The sequence below is a fragment of the Mytilus trossulus genome, chromosome 7 (genome assembly GCF_036588685.1).
Source record: "Mytilus trossulus isolate FHL-02 chromosome 7, PNRI_Mtr1.1.1.hap1, whole genome shotgun sequence".
Classification (NCBI taxonomy): Eukaryota; Metazoa; Mollusca; class Bivalvia; order Mytilida; family Mytilidae; genus Mytilus; species Mytilus trossulus.
In genome coordinates this window covers 60,006,121-60,018,879 of record NC_086379.1, presented here as the reverse complement: position 1 = coordinate 60,018,879, position 12,759 = coordinate 60,006,121, and the positions used below count along the sequence as shown (strand labels likewise).

The window sequence follows — 12,759 nt, the reverse complement described above, 5'->3', positions numbered from 1 at the left end:
GATTCTACAAAATATAGGTGTAAGTGAGGAACCTTAATAAAAGCCATGAGGTCGTCAATATAAAGATCCTGGGTTTTTTTTGTATCTCGGAGTAGTAGATATTTTATTATTATTGAAGATGATTATAACAGTTTTGATCTTTGAATTAGACCTTGTAGATTTGACTTAGTAACATTTTCAAAGTCTTTGATCAGCTTTATACAAGACGATAGGTTAGCTACATGTCTATGTCTGTGTTGATTGAAGTTATAAATAGTAAATAAAATTAAAACTAACATGATGTGTTTCTGCATCCATATAGATGTTTTTCATTGCAGTCTCTTACAGTTAAATATTGGTTGTGGTTGTCTGTTGAAATGCATTCCTTTTCAATATACCGAGATGGCAACTTTATATTGGAATCTGCATAATAAAAAAAAACAGATATTATGTAATATATTATGCGCAACAATCAATGGAAAGTAATAAAAGTTGCAATATATACATTGTAACGACTTATAACTTTTACCTTCAACAAATGCAAACACTAAAGCTGAATTTCCATAATGACATGGTGTGTTGGAAGAGTTTGTACATATCGCTCGACAGTCATTGATGTCATCATAAGTTTCAGGTTTGTCAGACAAACAACTGCATATGGAACTCTTAAAGAAGAATATCATATTATCATATTAGTATACAAAATTTAATCCTGGTATATATGATGAGTTTATATACATAATGGTTATTTCCCTTTACTTTGCAATAATCAACTGAAGTAAATGGCAGTTCACTAATAAAGTTTAAAAAATATGAGGATATTGAAGGAACGTGTGTGTTCATATCAAATTGACTGTTTATATGTGCAATGGTTGATAAGATTTGTTCTGTTATTACCTGCGATATTCAGTTATTATTACTGCATGTAGACACACACCGTTCGGATTGTCGGTTGCTAGATTCATTAAAGTCATTTAGATTTTAACGTAGATTTGTTTATTGGGTGTATTCTTTGAAGATTTTATTTTTTTTATTTTTGTGTAAGTTATTAAGACCCATCTTGATGATAAGATAAGAGTTAATGCCAGATAACTCGATGACGTATGTGTCGTTATAATACTTTTCTAGTTTTTTTTTTTTTTTTTTTTTTTATCATTTATGATTATTGACTTACCTTGATAACAAAGTATAAAGAGGATGAATAACCAGAACAATATTGTAAACAATCTTCAATTGTTTGGATACTTCTCCCAGAACCAAAGGATGAATATCTGCTTCCGCAACCTATTATCAAGCATGTACACAAAAAATATTGATTTGTGATGAATAAAGATGATGAAAATTATTTAAATGAGACGGCAGATCTGAAAAGTGCTCACACGTTACTTATTTACAAAAACATAACGGTTGTCAATCTGTCGACCAAACATGAATTTATTCTGTTAATTCTGTAAATTCGAAGAAAAGTATATCGGAAATGTTTGTTTTGAAAGAACGAGTGAATCGACGAAGGGAAAAATAAAATGTAATAAAGGCCCCACTTGTAGAGTAGGGATGTAATTAAGAATACAAAAAACATATTGTACATTGTGGTTAATTGTATTGTAATCATCATATTGTTCATTAACCTTGCCAATGTTTTACTCTAAAAGTCTATTTTTTTTCATTTTTTGAGTTGAGTGGTTCACAATTTGCAAAACATTTTGACGGGTAAACAACAAAAGATATTAAAACAGAAAACAACAGCCATTATAAAAATCAAACATAAGTGGATGTGATAATGTTGTACAAAAATAACTATGAGAAACCAAAGATCAAATTATCAATGAAACAACTATCAACCAAAGTCTACCACTGGGTCGATGCTACTACTTGCAGAGGTTGTTCCCCTGTAGTATCGCCATTCGAGTACTTAGTCAGCACCACTGACATGACATAAATTTATATGGTCATAATTACTAATTAACATAATAATAAATTTAATTCGAAACTAGTATAATAAGTATTCACTACACAAAGAAAAGATTACATCAGCTGAGTTTAGCAAAATCTTTCGAAATTTTGTTATTTATTTGACATTTTTTTTTTTATTCGAGCGTCACTCAGGAGTCTTTTGTAGTCAAAACGCGAGTCAGGATTACAAACTTTTATGTAAGGAAATATGTGAACAATGGTGGGTCGACGTATGATTTAACTAATTAAAATATAAAAATCAATACCACACAAAAAGCCACTGCGTAATAAAATTTGAATAATTCAACTTAGAAAATCAACGGCCTGATTTATGCTACAACAATAAACAAAACGGTTATGAAGGATGGTAGATTGGACCCCTAAACCACATTCCATGAGGTTAACACAAAATAATCGTGAGTCCTCAACCCTCTTTATCTTCCCCGAGAACAGAGAAAGTGTCCGTTATGCAGAGTTGCGATAGGTGATGAATACCACTATGTAATGGAATGCAGCAGTCTCCTGACAGATAGAACACTACATATTGACAACAAATACCTAACGAACTGTAATGTTATAAAATTCAATACTATTATGAACCAAAAAACAGAAATCGAAACTCCGAAAATTGTGCCAATTTATTAGAATTATAAATGACAAACTGGATTCTCTCTGATGTTAACCTGTCGGCTATACTAATCATACCGTTGTAAAAAAACTCATATTTAATGCTTCCTCAACAAATGTACTTATATGTAATGTAATGTAAACTGATGTGTTTTTCTGTATACCTTTGTCCAACTTAGGTGATACCAGAATAAATGATATATATCTTCCAATTAGGACAGTGGAGTAACACCGCATATGAAAAACAACAAAATGCAGTTGAAAAGGGTTGTCCTTGTCAGATTGGCATTGAGCACACAAAAAGATGAGTGACAATATCTGATTGAGATTAAGAGGGAGATATTAGAGGAGTGATTTATAACACTATCTACATCTATAGACCTTTAAATAGGGAAAATAAGCATAATTTTTCCCAAAATTGACTTGAATCGGCTTTTTTCTCTATAAAAAATCGGTGACAATGGAAAATATATCTGAACGATAAAATAGCTTGAGCTACGAGTTTAATTGAAATATTTTGTGTAGCTTGTGGTGTTCAAAATGTATTGTTCCGTATTTTTTTTTAATCTTTTCATCAATAATTAAGCCATGTATGTGAAGCTCTCGTTCATTTGATTTTTGTATCCCAATATTGAAACAAAGTAATCAAATAAAGTAAGGCAAAAATTAAGTAGTCCGTAACAAAAATGAATTTAGCATGTATAAAATGGTTTAAGACTTTTTGTGTTTGAGATATAAGTCAAACCTATAAACGCTGCCCATTTTGTGTATTTAATAGCTGTTCCTGTCCAAGCTTTTCCCACTTTATGTATCACCGATGATTCATTAAATATATCAATGTTGTTGATTTCGTCTATCCCCGCAAGTGAACACATCTGGAAACTCCTTGTCCAATTACTTTCAGGAAGTCCAATGAAGAAAGACCCTGATTTAAAGTGTAGCTTGACTTAATAAATTCAGAACACGCACAAATTAATAGACAGTTTCTCGTTTCCCTTTTTATATACATATGACCGTTGATTTTCCCGTTTGAATGGGTTTATACTAGTATTTTGGGGGCCTTTTATAGCTTGCTGTTTTGTGTGAGCCACGGCTCCACGTTGAAGAACGTGCCTCGACCTATACTGTTTTACTTTTATAAAGTGTGACTTGGTTGGAGAGTTGTCTTATTGGCACTCATACCACTTCAATCTATATCTATGATACTTTGTTGTACATGTGTATTTGTTATTTTGTTAGTAAAATGAATGATAATTCTAGAATTACTATATCTATTTCGGTTTGAAATATTTTTTAAGAGTTATGTTCCTCTTGTCATAGAAAGCTGATAATATAATTCAAGGTGGTTGGTCATTTGTTGGTGTGTAATGCCACTTGCAGCATTCTTATATATTTTATGGCGTCATATTTCAATGCAGGAAGAAGTCGGGGTACCAAATGAGAAATATCGACCTTCGACAGAATAACTCGGATTCATGCATAATGAATCATGTACGTAAAATAAACTTTGACAGTTAATTCAGTCAAAACACTTCAAACTTTGAGGCAATTAACTCTATTAATCTATAATTATAAGTATTTTTAGTTCGAAAACTTATCTATAAGGAAATATTTTTACTTTTATCTGACCTACATATGATTGTTTCTTTTCTTTTAATAAAGCTTGTCCTTGAACATATGCCAATATATAGGTTTAAAGCTATGTTTTTTTGTAACAAACCCTTTTTACCATATAATGTGCAAGCATAGACAAACCTTTAATTAAGGTGTAATTGATGGCAAAATGCAACAGTGTCATAAATATCGTGTTTTTGCATTGTTTTTTTTTTTAAAGAAACAACTTGCCAAACCTGATTATTTCATTATTGTTATTTATTAACAATCAGTTCCACTCGTTTCTCTGTATTTGTTTTCCATATATTTCTTAAAGAATTCATTTGATATTTGTCAAATTTATTTCAATGTGTTAGTCCATGCTGATCTTATATAGCTTTTAATGTTGCTTTAGAACATTTCAAATCTATCTAATAAAAAAAGTAATTATAGTTTTGGATTTTCGATATAATTTTTCGCGTCTTTTAAATATTCTAAGCCTCGCAAAGTATAATATATCAAACAGACATTACTGGAAAAATAGAACAACTTACCAGAATAAGACACAAAAAGGCTCAATACAACAAAACGCATGGCAATGTTCATCTGTTCCCTAGAGAAATATTGTCTGTTATTGTATTACTAAATTTAAATCATTTCCTTGGAGGAATTAATTGCCCTATATTTAACCAATTAATGACTATATTTGGTTTTGAGAAAGTCAAACTAAGTTAGTTTACATTAAGTGGGCATAGATTAATAATGCTTGAGACAATAGAAATATTGCAAGAGTATAAGTCTATATAGGACAACGCCTCGCTTGCACTGTTATGTTTCAATGTTCAGTGAATTTGAAATTAGGGATTAAACCCCAATTTGGCATTTAACGTGAAAATTCAAATCAAAATGAACATTTACACTAAGTTCCAATTTGATGAGACCTCAACTTTTTTGTAAACTACACCAACCGAAAACTTGAAATTGATATGGGGAAAATAGAAAACATAAAACCTCTATACTAAATAAGAATAATAAACACATACATTTTTATTTAGAACAAACTACACAATTGATAGCTTTGTCATTAGTGTAGGGAGGGCATGGTAAAGAACCACATTTAGTTGTAGTTACATAGAGTAAACTACCATCATTATTCACATGTCCCCCAGGAACATATTCTGGGTCTTTATCCAAACATAAGTATGATGAAGCACTGTATGCAAGATGACCAGAAACAACTAGACCTTGATATTCCTTTTGCCAACCAGAATAGCAAGACTTTCTACCAGGAATCATTAATGTGTTTTGGGTCTTTGTGTTTCTGCAGACTGCACATGGAACATCTTCGTCGTGAGCATCCGGTTTAAGTATATTTTCCTGATACTCTGCGCCATATAATAAGCTGGTACCATTCCCGGATATATTTGTTAGTTCCGGATCACCTGGCATGCACAGTAAATTTGAAGGGCCGCCATGTCGATTAGTGAATGATGTGTGTAAATAAAGCTGTCCTGCAGCGTAACCTGAAACAAACATTAGGTATTAGGTTTATGATAAACATTATGCACGTACTGCCATATAAGCTCTTCCATTCATATATACATGGTGTAAAGATACACAAAATATCCCGCACAAGCGTAATTTACATGTTGCTATAACAAAAACAATATCTAATCAATAAAAACATTATCCGATGCACATGGTAGTAAGTTAAAGATGACTTCTCTAAACTGATTTATTAAGTAAGTAAGAATGGAACTTATAGTTATTATTTTGGCATTTTCTTTTTTTTTCCTTTTCTAATTAATGGACGCGATAGTCTAGGCTATATCTAGAATTCTGTCGCGAATACAGTTTTTGTCATTCCTTTCATCATTTCACAGAAACAGATAAAAGAGGGGCGAAAGATACCAAAGCAACAGTCAAACTCATGAATCAAAAATAAACTGACAACGCCATGGCTAAAAATGAAAAAGACAAACAGACAAATAATAGTACACAAGAAACAACATCGAAAACTGAAGACTGAACCCCACCAAAATCTCAGGATATCAGGTGCTCCGGAACGGTAAGCAGATACTGCTTCATATGTGGCACACGTCGTGTTGCTCATGTTATTACAAACCCGGTAAATAGTTAAATATATTTGCAATAAAGAATCGAAACAGTCTTCAATTACAATTTGTACCGACTAAAATAAATGCCATGTTGATATTAAAGATACGAGTAAAATCAATTAAGCAAATTCAAATACAAGTGTTTCTCGTTTCTCGTTTTTTATAAAGTTTAGAACGTTGGTAACTTGGTTTTACACTAGTCATTTTTATCACCCTTTATAGCTTGAAGTTCGGTGTGAGCCAAAGCTCCGTGTTGAAGACCGTACTTTGATCTATCTATAATAGTTTAATTTTACAACTTGTGACTTGGATTCTCAATGGCACTCACATCACATCTTCTTAATTCTATTTATGTAACCTTTATCATTTGCAGCATACAATTATTCTATTATTTTTATAATGCTAACAAAAAGGTACAGAAAATGAGAGATGGTTTCCGTAATGATACAAATATAGTTTTTGTAATAAAACAAATATAGTTTTTGTAAAGATACAAATATGTTTTTTGTCGTTTTTGTCATTTTTTGTCATACTAACACAAAGGTTCCTGATTCAATTCCCGTTTGGAATAAAAATTTCATGGACTGAATTTTCGGCTCTCCCTTGACACCATTCACTAAGTTACTCCTTCCGTATAGTACAAGATCCTGGAGATATGATTGCGTGAGGTAATTATTTATAGTTCTCGGGAAAATAGTTGGTCCCGATTAATAAGTCCGTATTATGATTTAAAATAGGCGGACGTGTATTCTATAATACACGTAGTTTGGGCATTTTCCCTTATCTAATTTTAACTTAAACATTAGGACAATTGTTACTACTACTTCAAAATGAGATAAGCAAGTAATATATAATACAAGTTACTGAATTGACCCATCCAAAGAACTGTTTCTGAAATTAAATATCCAGCAGAAATTTAACACAACTTCAACTTGAGCATTTCAAACATCTCAGTGAATGTATCCATTGACATAATACTTGATAGTTCTCCCGTTATTATTGTTGTCCAACGGAAGAAATCCATGTTGCTATAATGTTCACTCGGTATGTCCAATTTATTTTGTATTCTTGCCTGTTATACAGAATTTTCATATCTATTTAGATAAAATGCTCCGTTGAGCGCAGCCTGATACGACCGTAGGGTTTAAACCCTGAACAGTTGTGGCAAATGTGGCTGAATTTGGATTGTGATCAAATTTTTTTTATATAGTATAGTTTTCTGACACAAAATAAACTTCAAGATCTTACAAATATATTGCACAATACTGTGCAATTAAAGATTCTTCTTAAAAATAGAGAAAAAAAATGAAAAATTTGGAAAAAAAACACATTTGAACCCCTTAAAAAAATGGAACACCAAACTCTTTTGAATCCCCCCTTGGAGCAATTACCCCCACACTCAAACCCAGCCTTTCGTTTGTAGTATGGAACCTTGTTGTACGATTTCAGAGATATCCATATTCTTTAAACACGCGTTATTGTCTGTTAACTATAAAAATGCTGGGTTTTTTACCCTTTTTGGTCCCTTATTCCCACATGAATTGGGCAATTACCCCGAAACTTCCTTTTGTGATATGGAACCTTGTGGTACAATGTAAGAGAGATCCATACACTTAGTTTTGTTGGTCCCTTTTTGGCACTTAATACCTAAACTGTTGGGACCACATCCCCAAAATCATTCCCAACCTTCCTTTTGTGGTATTGAACCTTCTAATTAAATTTTAAAATGATCCGAATTCGTATAAACATCTGAATAGACCGACTTCATATACCTGAGTACATGATTTTTGTATTATCCCCAGAACAGACTGGCCTTACCGCATACATATGAATATTCAGCACATACCTGAGTACACTAACTCTGTGCTATCACCAGAACATATTGACCTTCCCCAACGGACATATGTAGATCCAGCACCTACAATTCAAGTATACATGCATTTATTAATAATTTTACAAATTGTATTGTGTTGACTTACTCCTTTATGAATGTTATAGTGCCGTATCTTCAAATCATAGACGAAAAATGTTATACGTTTCTTATCCTTCAAATATATTTGAGTTCATTTGTTAGATTTTGATTATGCCAAAGGAACTTTTCGTTTAGAATTTTTTTTGCTATTTTACTTTTTTTCTGTAAGAAATTAGGAGATGCGATAGTATTGCCAATGAATTGATTACATATAATAGTTGTTTATAAGTTAAAGCTAACCTGTGTTATGTTCTAGTTGAGAAAGCTGCTGAGTAAGTTTCTGAATCGTAATTTCCATTTGATCGAATCGTGTTGCCACATCTGGGTCATCTAATAAAAGTCTTTTTGAATTTTCACCTATAACAATCGAACGTATCAACCAAATAAGATAAAATGCTAGCTTCATCGCTTCCATCTTATGCTAGTCTGTATGACCATGTAAGTATCAAAGTACGTTTATAAGTTTAATATAAAGATAAGAAACTTATTCAACGTTCATGTAATTCAGGAGGTAAATAAAGTTCATCAATTTACAGACCATACTTTGACCTATATAATGGTGGGTTTTTTTTACAAATTGTGACTTGGATGGAGAGTTGTCTGATTGACACTCATACCATATCTTTTTATATCTACTTACATTATATTTTGATAATCAGATTGTTAACATAGGTGGATTTAGGGGGGGGGGGCTCAGGGCCTCACCCTTTTTTTGGTGGGAAAAATTGGTTGAATATATAGAAAATCACTGACGCATGACCGGGGCGGGCCTCCATTTATAAAAGTTCCAGCTTAATATTGAATATTAACCAATATGGCTTAAACATATAAGGTATATTGTTTTAAGTGGATTACGATTTATGAAGGTCTTGTTATTCTTTAATAAAAAAAAATGCTAAATACGGGCCATTTAAAGCTGCAAGATTATTTTTCAGGACTATTTTGGAGGGGGATAAATAATTCAGCTGACACTATCGTTGGAATAAAAAGCTTTCAGATCAACAGATCTTCAGAATATCGCACTGGCCACAATTGGGTAGACATTTTTTATCAGTCTTAATCTGAGGTATAGGAGGAGGGTTGAGATCTCAAAAAACATTTTAAACCCCGCCGCATTTTCCCGCCAGTCCCAAGTAAGGAAACTCTTGTCTTTGTTAGTCTTGCATAATTTTAATTTTAGTTTCTTGTGTGTAATTTGGAGTCAAGTATTACGTCCACTATCACTGAACTAATATACATATTTGTTTAGGGGGAAGCTGAAAGACTCCTCCTTATAGTTCGGGAGTTTCTCGCTGTATTGAAGACCCATTGGTAACCTTCGGCTGTTGACTGCTCTATGGTCGGAAAGTTGTCTCTTTGACACATTCCCCATTTCCATTCTCAATTTTTAGTCCATCAGCTACATGTAGTTCTCAAAAGCGCTCTATTTAAGGAGTTTGTGTTACACCCCAGGGTACCGCGATTTCTTTGGATAGAACTCAATTTCTTTATCTTATTGATAAAATACATGGTGTTAGACTATGAAAAAGTGTCCAAAAGAGGTTTAAAAACGTCCCTTTCAATGTCCCCCTCATTTAACAATAACGACTAAGTAATTTTCAATCAAAATTTTAATATGAAGCGATTAAAAATAAGATAAAGTATAATTTTAAACAACTAAAACAGATACAAAACTATCATATTGAATGTAACTCTGAAGATTTTTTGTTTTGAAAAAAATGTTTTTTTACGTTACAAACAATCCGATTGTTTGGGTTAAAACTAAGACATATTTTCTCCTTTCATAAAGAAATTCGTTATACTCGTACAATCACTCGTTTAAGTTAAATAAACTTTAGAATTAATCATTATGCAATGTTAAAATCATTTGCAGTATTTATATATCGTCAAAACGAATTATTTAATAAAATAAATGTACGTGCAAATACTCGTGAAATACCGGAAATCATCAAATTACCGTCTTTGATTCAGTATACAACATGTACAATGTATTCACACATAAACATTATCAATTTACAACTGAAAAAACACATTTAATTGTCGATTTATGATGTTTCTGTGAGACAAATTATTTTATAAAGAGACGTGTAACGAAATATTTATAAAAAAAAACCAACAAATTAAGGTGATTTGTTTTGCGTTCAGAAAAGGTGCACTCTATCGAACTCAATGAAGGTGTGCTTGATAACATTTTGTGTTATAGCTATGTAGTGAGATTGTCAAGTCATTCAATCGACAAACATTGCTTTGAACGAACGTCAAATAGACAGCTGTGGGATTTGGCCATACTTTTTACTTTCTTAGGTTTCTTAGAGATACAAAAAAAAAATGGTTTCAATTTAAATAAAGCTTCTGTTAAACGTTGGTTGTTAAATGCACATGAAAGTGCTTCAATATCCTTAAAATGTCGAGATTTGGTAGGAATGGTTAACCCTGAAACATCCGCACAAAAAGAACTTAGAAAAACTCGAATGAAGCGCGACCAAACTGATGTTTTGAAATTGTTTCAGACACTGCAAAGCTGGCAAAATCCACTTGAAACATCTGAGCAGTTATATGGCTTGTTCTCGGGTTCTGTTGCTTCTTCGGAATTAATGTGCGACCTTCTAATCGCGTATGAAAAGGGAAAATTTGCTTCAGAAATTTTCATTACTGAACGGCTAATGCAAAAGTCAACCGATATCTACAAAACTATCAAAAGATCATCATTGCTAAACATATTTAAAAAAAGGAAATAAAAGGCAAGCAGTTAATGGCTGATAAGAACAACAAACATTGAGAGCACATGACAAAAATGTCGCCTGCCCGTCGTAGCCCAGACAAGATAGTCGGGTATGCGATACGTTCTCCAGTTTGAATTAGGTCCTCTTCTAATGTCTCTTGCAAACTTTGATGGTACACATGTAATGAAAAATTAAAATCTGTCCTGGGTGGTCTTTTAGAAAATGATCATCCTTAGCATGTGGATATGTGTTGACATGGCAGTTATTCAATCCATTACTAGGATACCTAGCACTTTTTTCGATTTGACAATTGTTATTTTAAAAACCATCCTTTAGTTTCAAAAAGATGTCCGTATTGTTAGTGTCACTGATTAGTATCCAACAATATCCATAAAGACATTAGAACGGCAGGTCCTTGGAAGGGCAAATCATTACGATACATTCTAGACTATCATGTTCTTGGGGAATGGAAGAAATGTTTGTAAATTGGGGGAAACAACGTTGCTCTTGTTGAATGCTTTGGTTTGGAAAAGAGTAAACAATCCTATATATATTTACACTTGAATGTATTGATTTATTTGTATCATATAGAAGTATGTGCCACAACATATATGTTGAAAATGAAATAGCGTATAATGGTTTTAGCTTATTATCAAACAGGAAGAAGCCGATAAAACAAAATGTTTCTTAATGCAAAAACATGCAGCTGACAAAGGTTACGACTCCATTGTTATAAAACCTTCTGACACTGATGTTGAAGTATTGGCTTACTATTTTCACAGTTACATATCAATTCTAACATTGTTAGTCTGACAGCTACATATTCCAAATGCAGATTATTAAATGTGCAATCAATGTGTGCGAAATTTGGTGAGAATGCTTGTAGAAAACTGCCAGGATTTCACACCAATACAGGTTGTGATTCAGTCAGTGTTTTGTCTGGTAAAGAAAAAGAGCAAAGCATTGCATTTTTGACACGTTATGTGGAGTTTTCAGAAGGTCTATTCCATCTTGGTGAAACCTTTGAAGAGGTTCGTGAAAAGTTGCCAAAACAATCGAGAGGTTTTCGTGTTCTATAAATGGCTACGAAATTTAAAATATCGATGAATAAAGATCAGAACGATTTGAAATGCAAAAAAAAAAATTAAAAAAAAATTGATTGTCATCTACTGACCCCCAACAAAAGAAGCAATGTTAAACAAGCCAACTTTCAGACGAATATTTGGAAATCTACTCTTAAACACAACACTGGTCTGCTGCCAAACAACTATCATGGTTGGATTGTTAAGAACGATTTGATCAGTATCAAATGGCTAGACAACCACCAGCGTTAGATGCTTTAATAATTCTGATGTGCTGTTCATGTAAAGCTGGTTGTGCCAACAAAAGATGTTCATGTGTTCAACAATGTTTATCCTAAACAGATACATTTGTAGCTGTATGTTTATGCTCGAAAGCTTGTAGATATAAGCATTATCAAATCGTTGATATTGCTAACGATGACGACGAAGATGATGGAAATGATGATAATGATAATTCGGTAGATTCAGGTGACCAAACTGATGATGATTCTATGGATTGACTTTCTGTGTGACCTTGAAATATGGTGATTCGATTGTTAAATTAAAAAAAAATTAAAAAAATCTAGAAACCCTGACAGTTTTGTGTGTTTTAATGTGAGTTATTTCATGAATGTGATGTATAAATTTGTGACAGAATCGTGCATTTCTGGTTGCTTATGTTTGTGTTTGTCGTTGATTCTATGTTTTTGTTTCTTACCTTTAATTTTTTTTTC

At 32.5% G+C, this 12,759-nt stretch overlaps 1 protein-coding gene and 1 long non-coding RNA gene across 2 annotated transcripts; both read right to left on the bottom strand.

Moving 5' to 3' along the window:
* Nucleotides 1–282: 282 nt before the first annotated feature.
* On the bottom strand, nt 283–1,267 carry LOC134727184 (uncharacterized). Its single transcript, XR_010108733.1, has 3 exons — nt 1,154–1,267; nt 509–644; nt 283–402 (listed from the first exon to the last, which is right to left on the bottom strand). It is a non-coding gene; the product is annotated as an uncharacterized LOC134727184 (long non-coding RNA).
* A 3,919-nt stretch (nt 1,268–5,186) lies between these two features.
* Nucleotides 5,187–8,739, bottom strand: LOC134727183 (short-chain collagen C4-like). Its single transcript, XM_063591561.1, has 3 exons — nt 8,482–8,739; nt 8,116–8,187; nt 5,187–5,675 (listed from the first exon to the last, which is right to left on the bottom strand). Exons 1-3 carry the CDS (start codon nt 8,654–8,656, stop codon nt 5,200–5,202), a joined length of 723 nt encoding a protein of 240 aa, XP_063447631.1. The 5' UTR covers nt 8,657–8,739; the 3' UTR covers nt 5,187–5,199.
* Nucleotides 8,740–12,759: the final 4,020 nt, after the last annotated feature.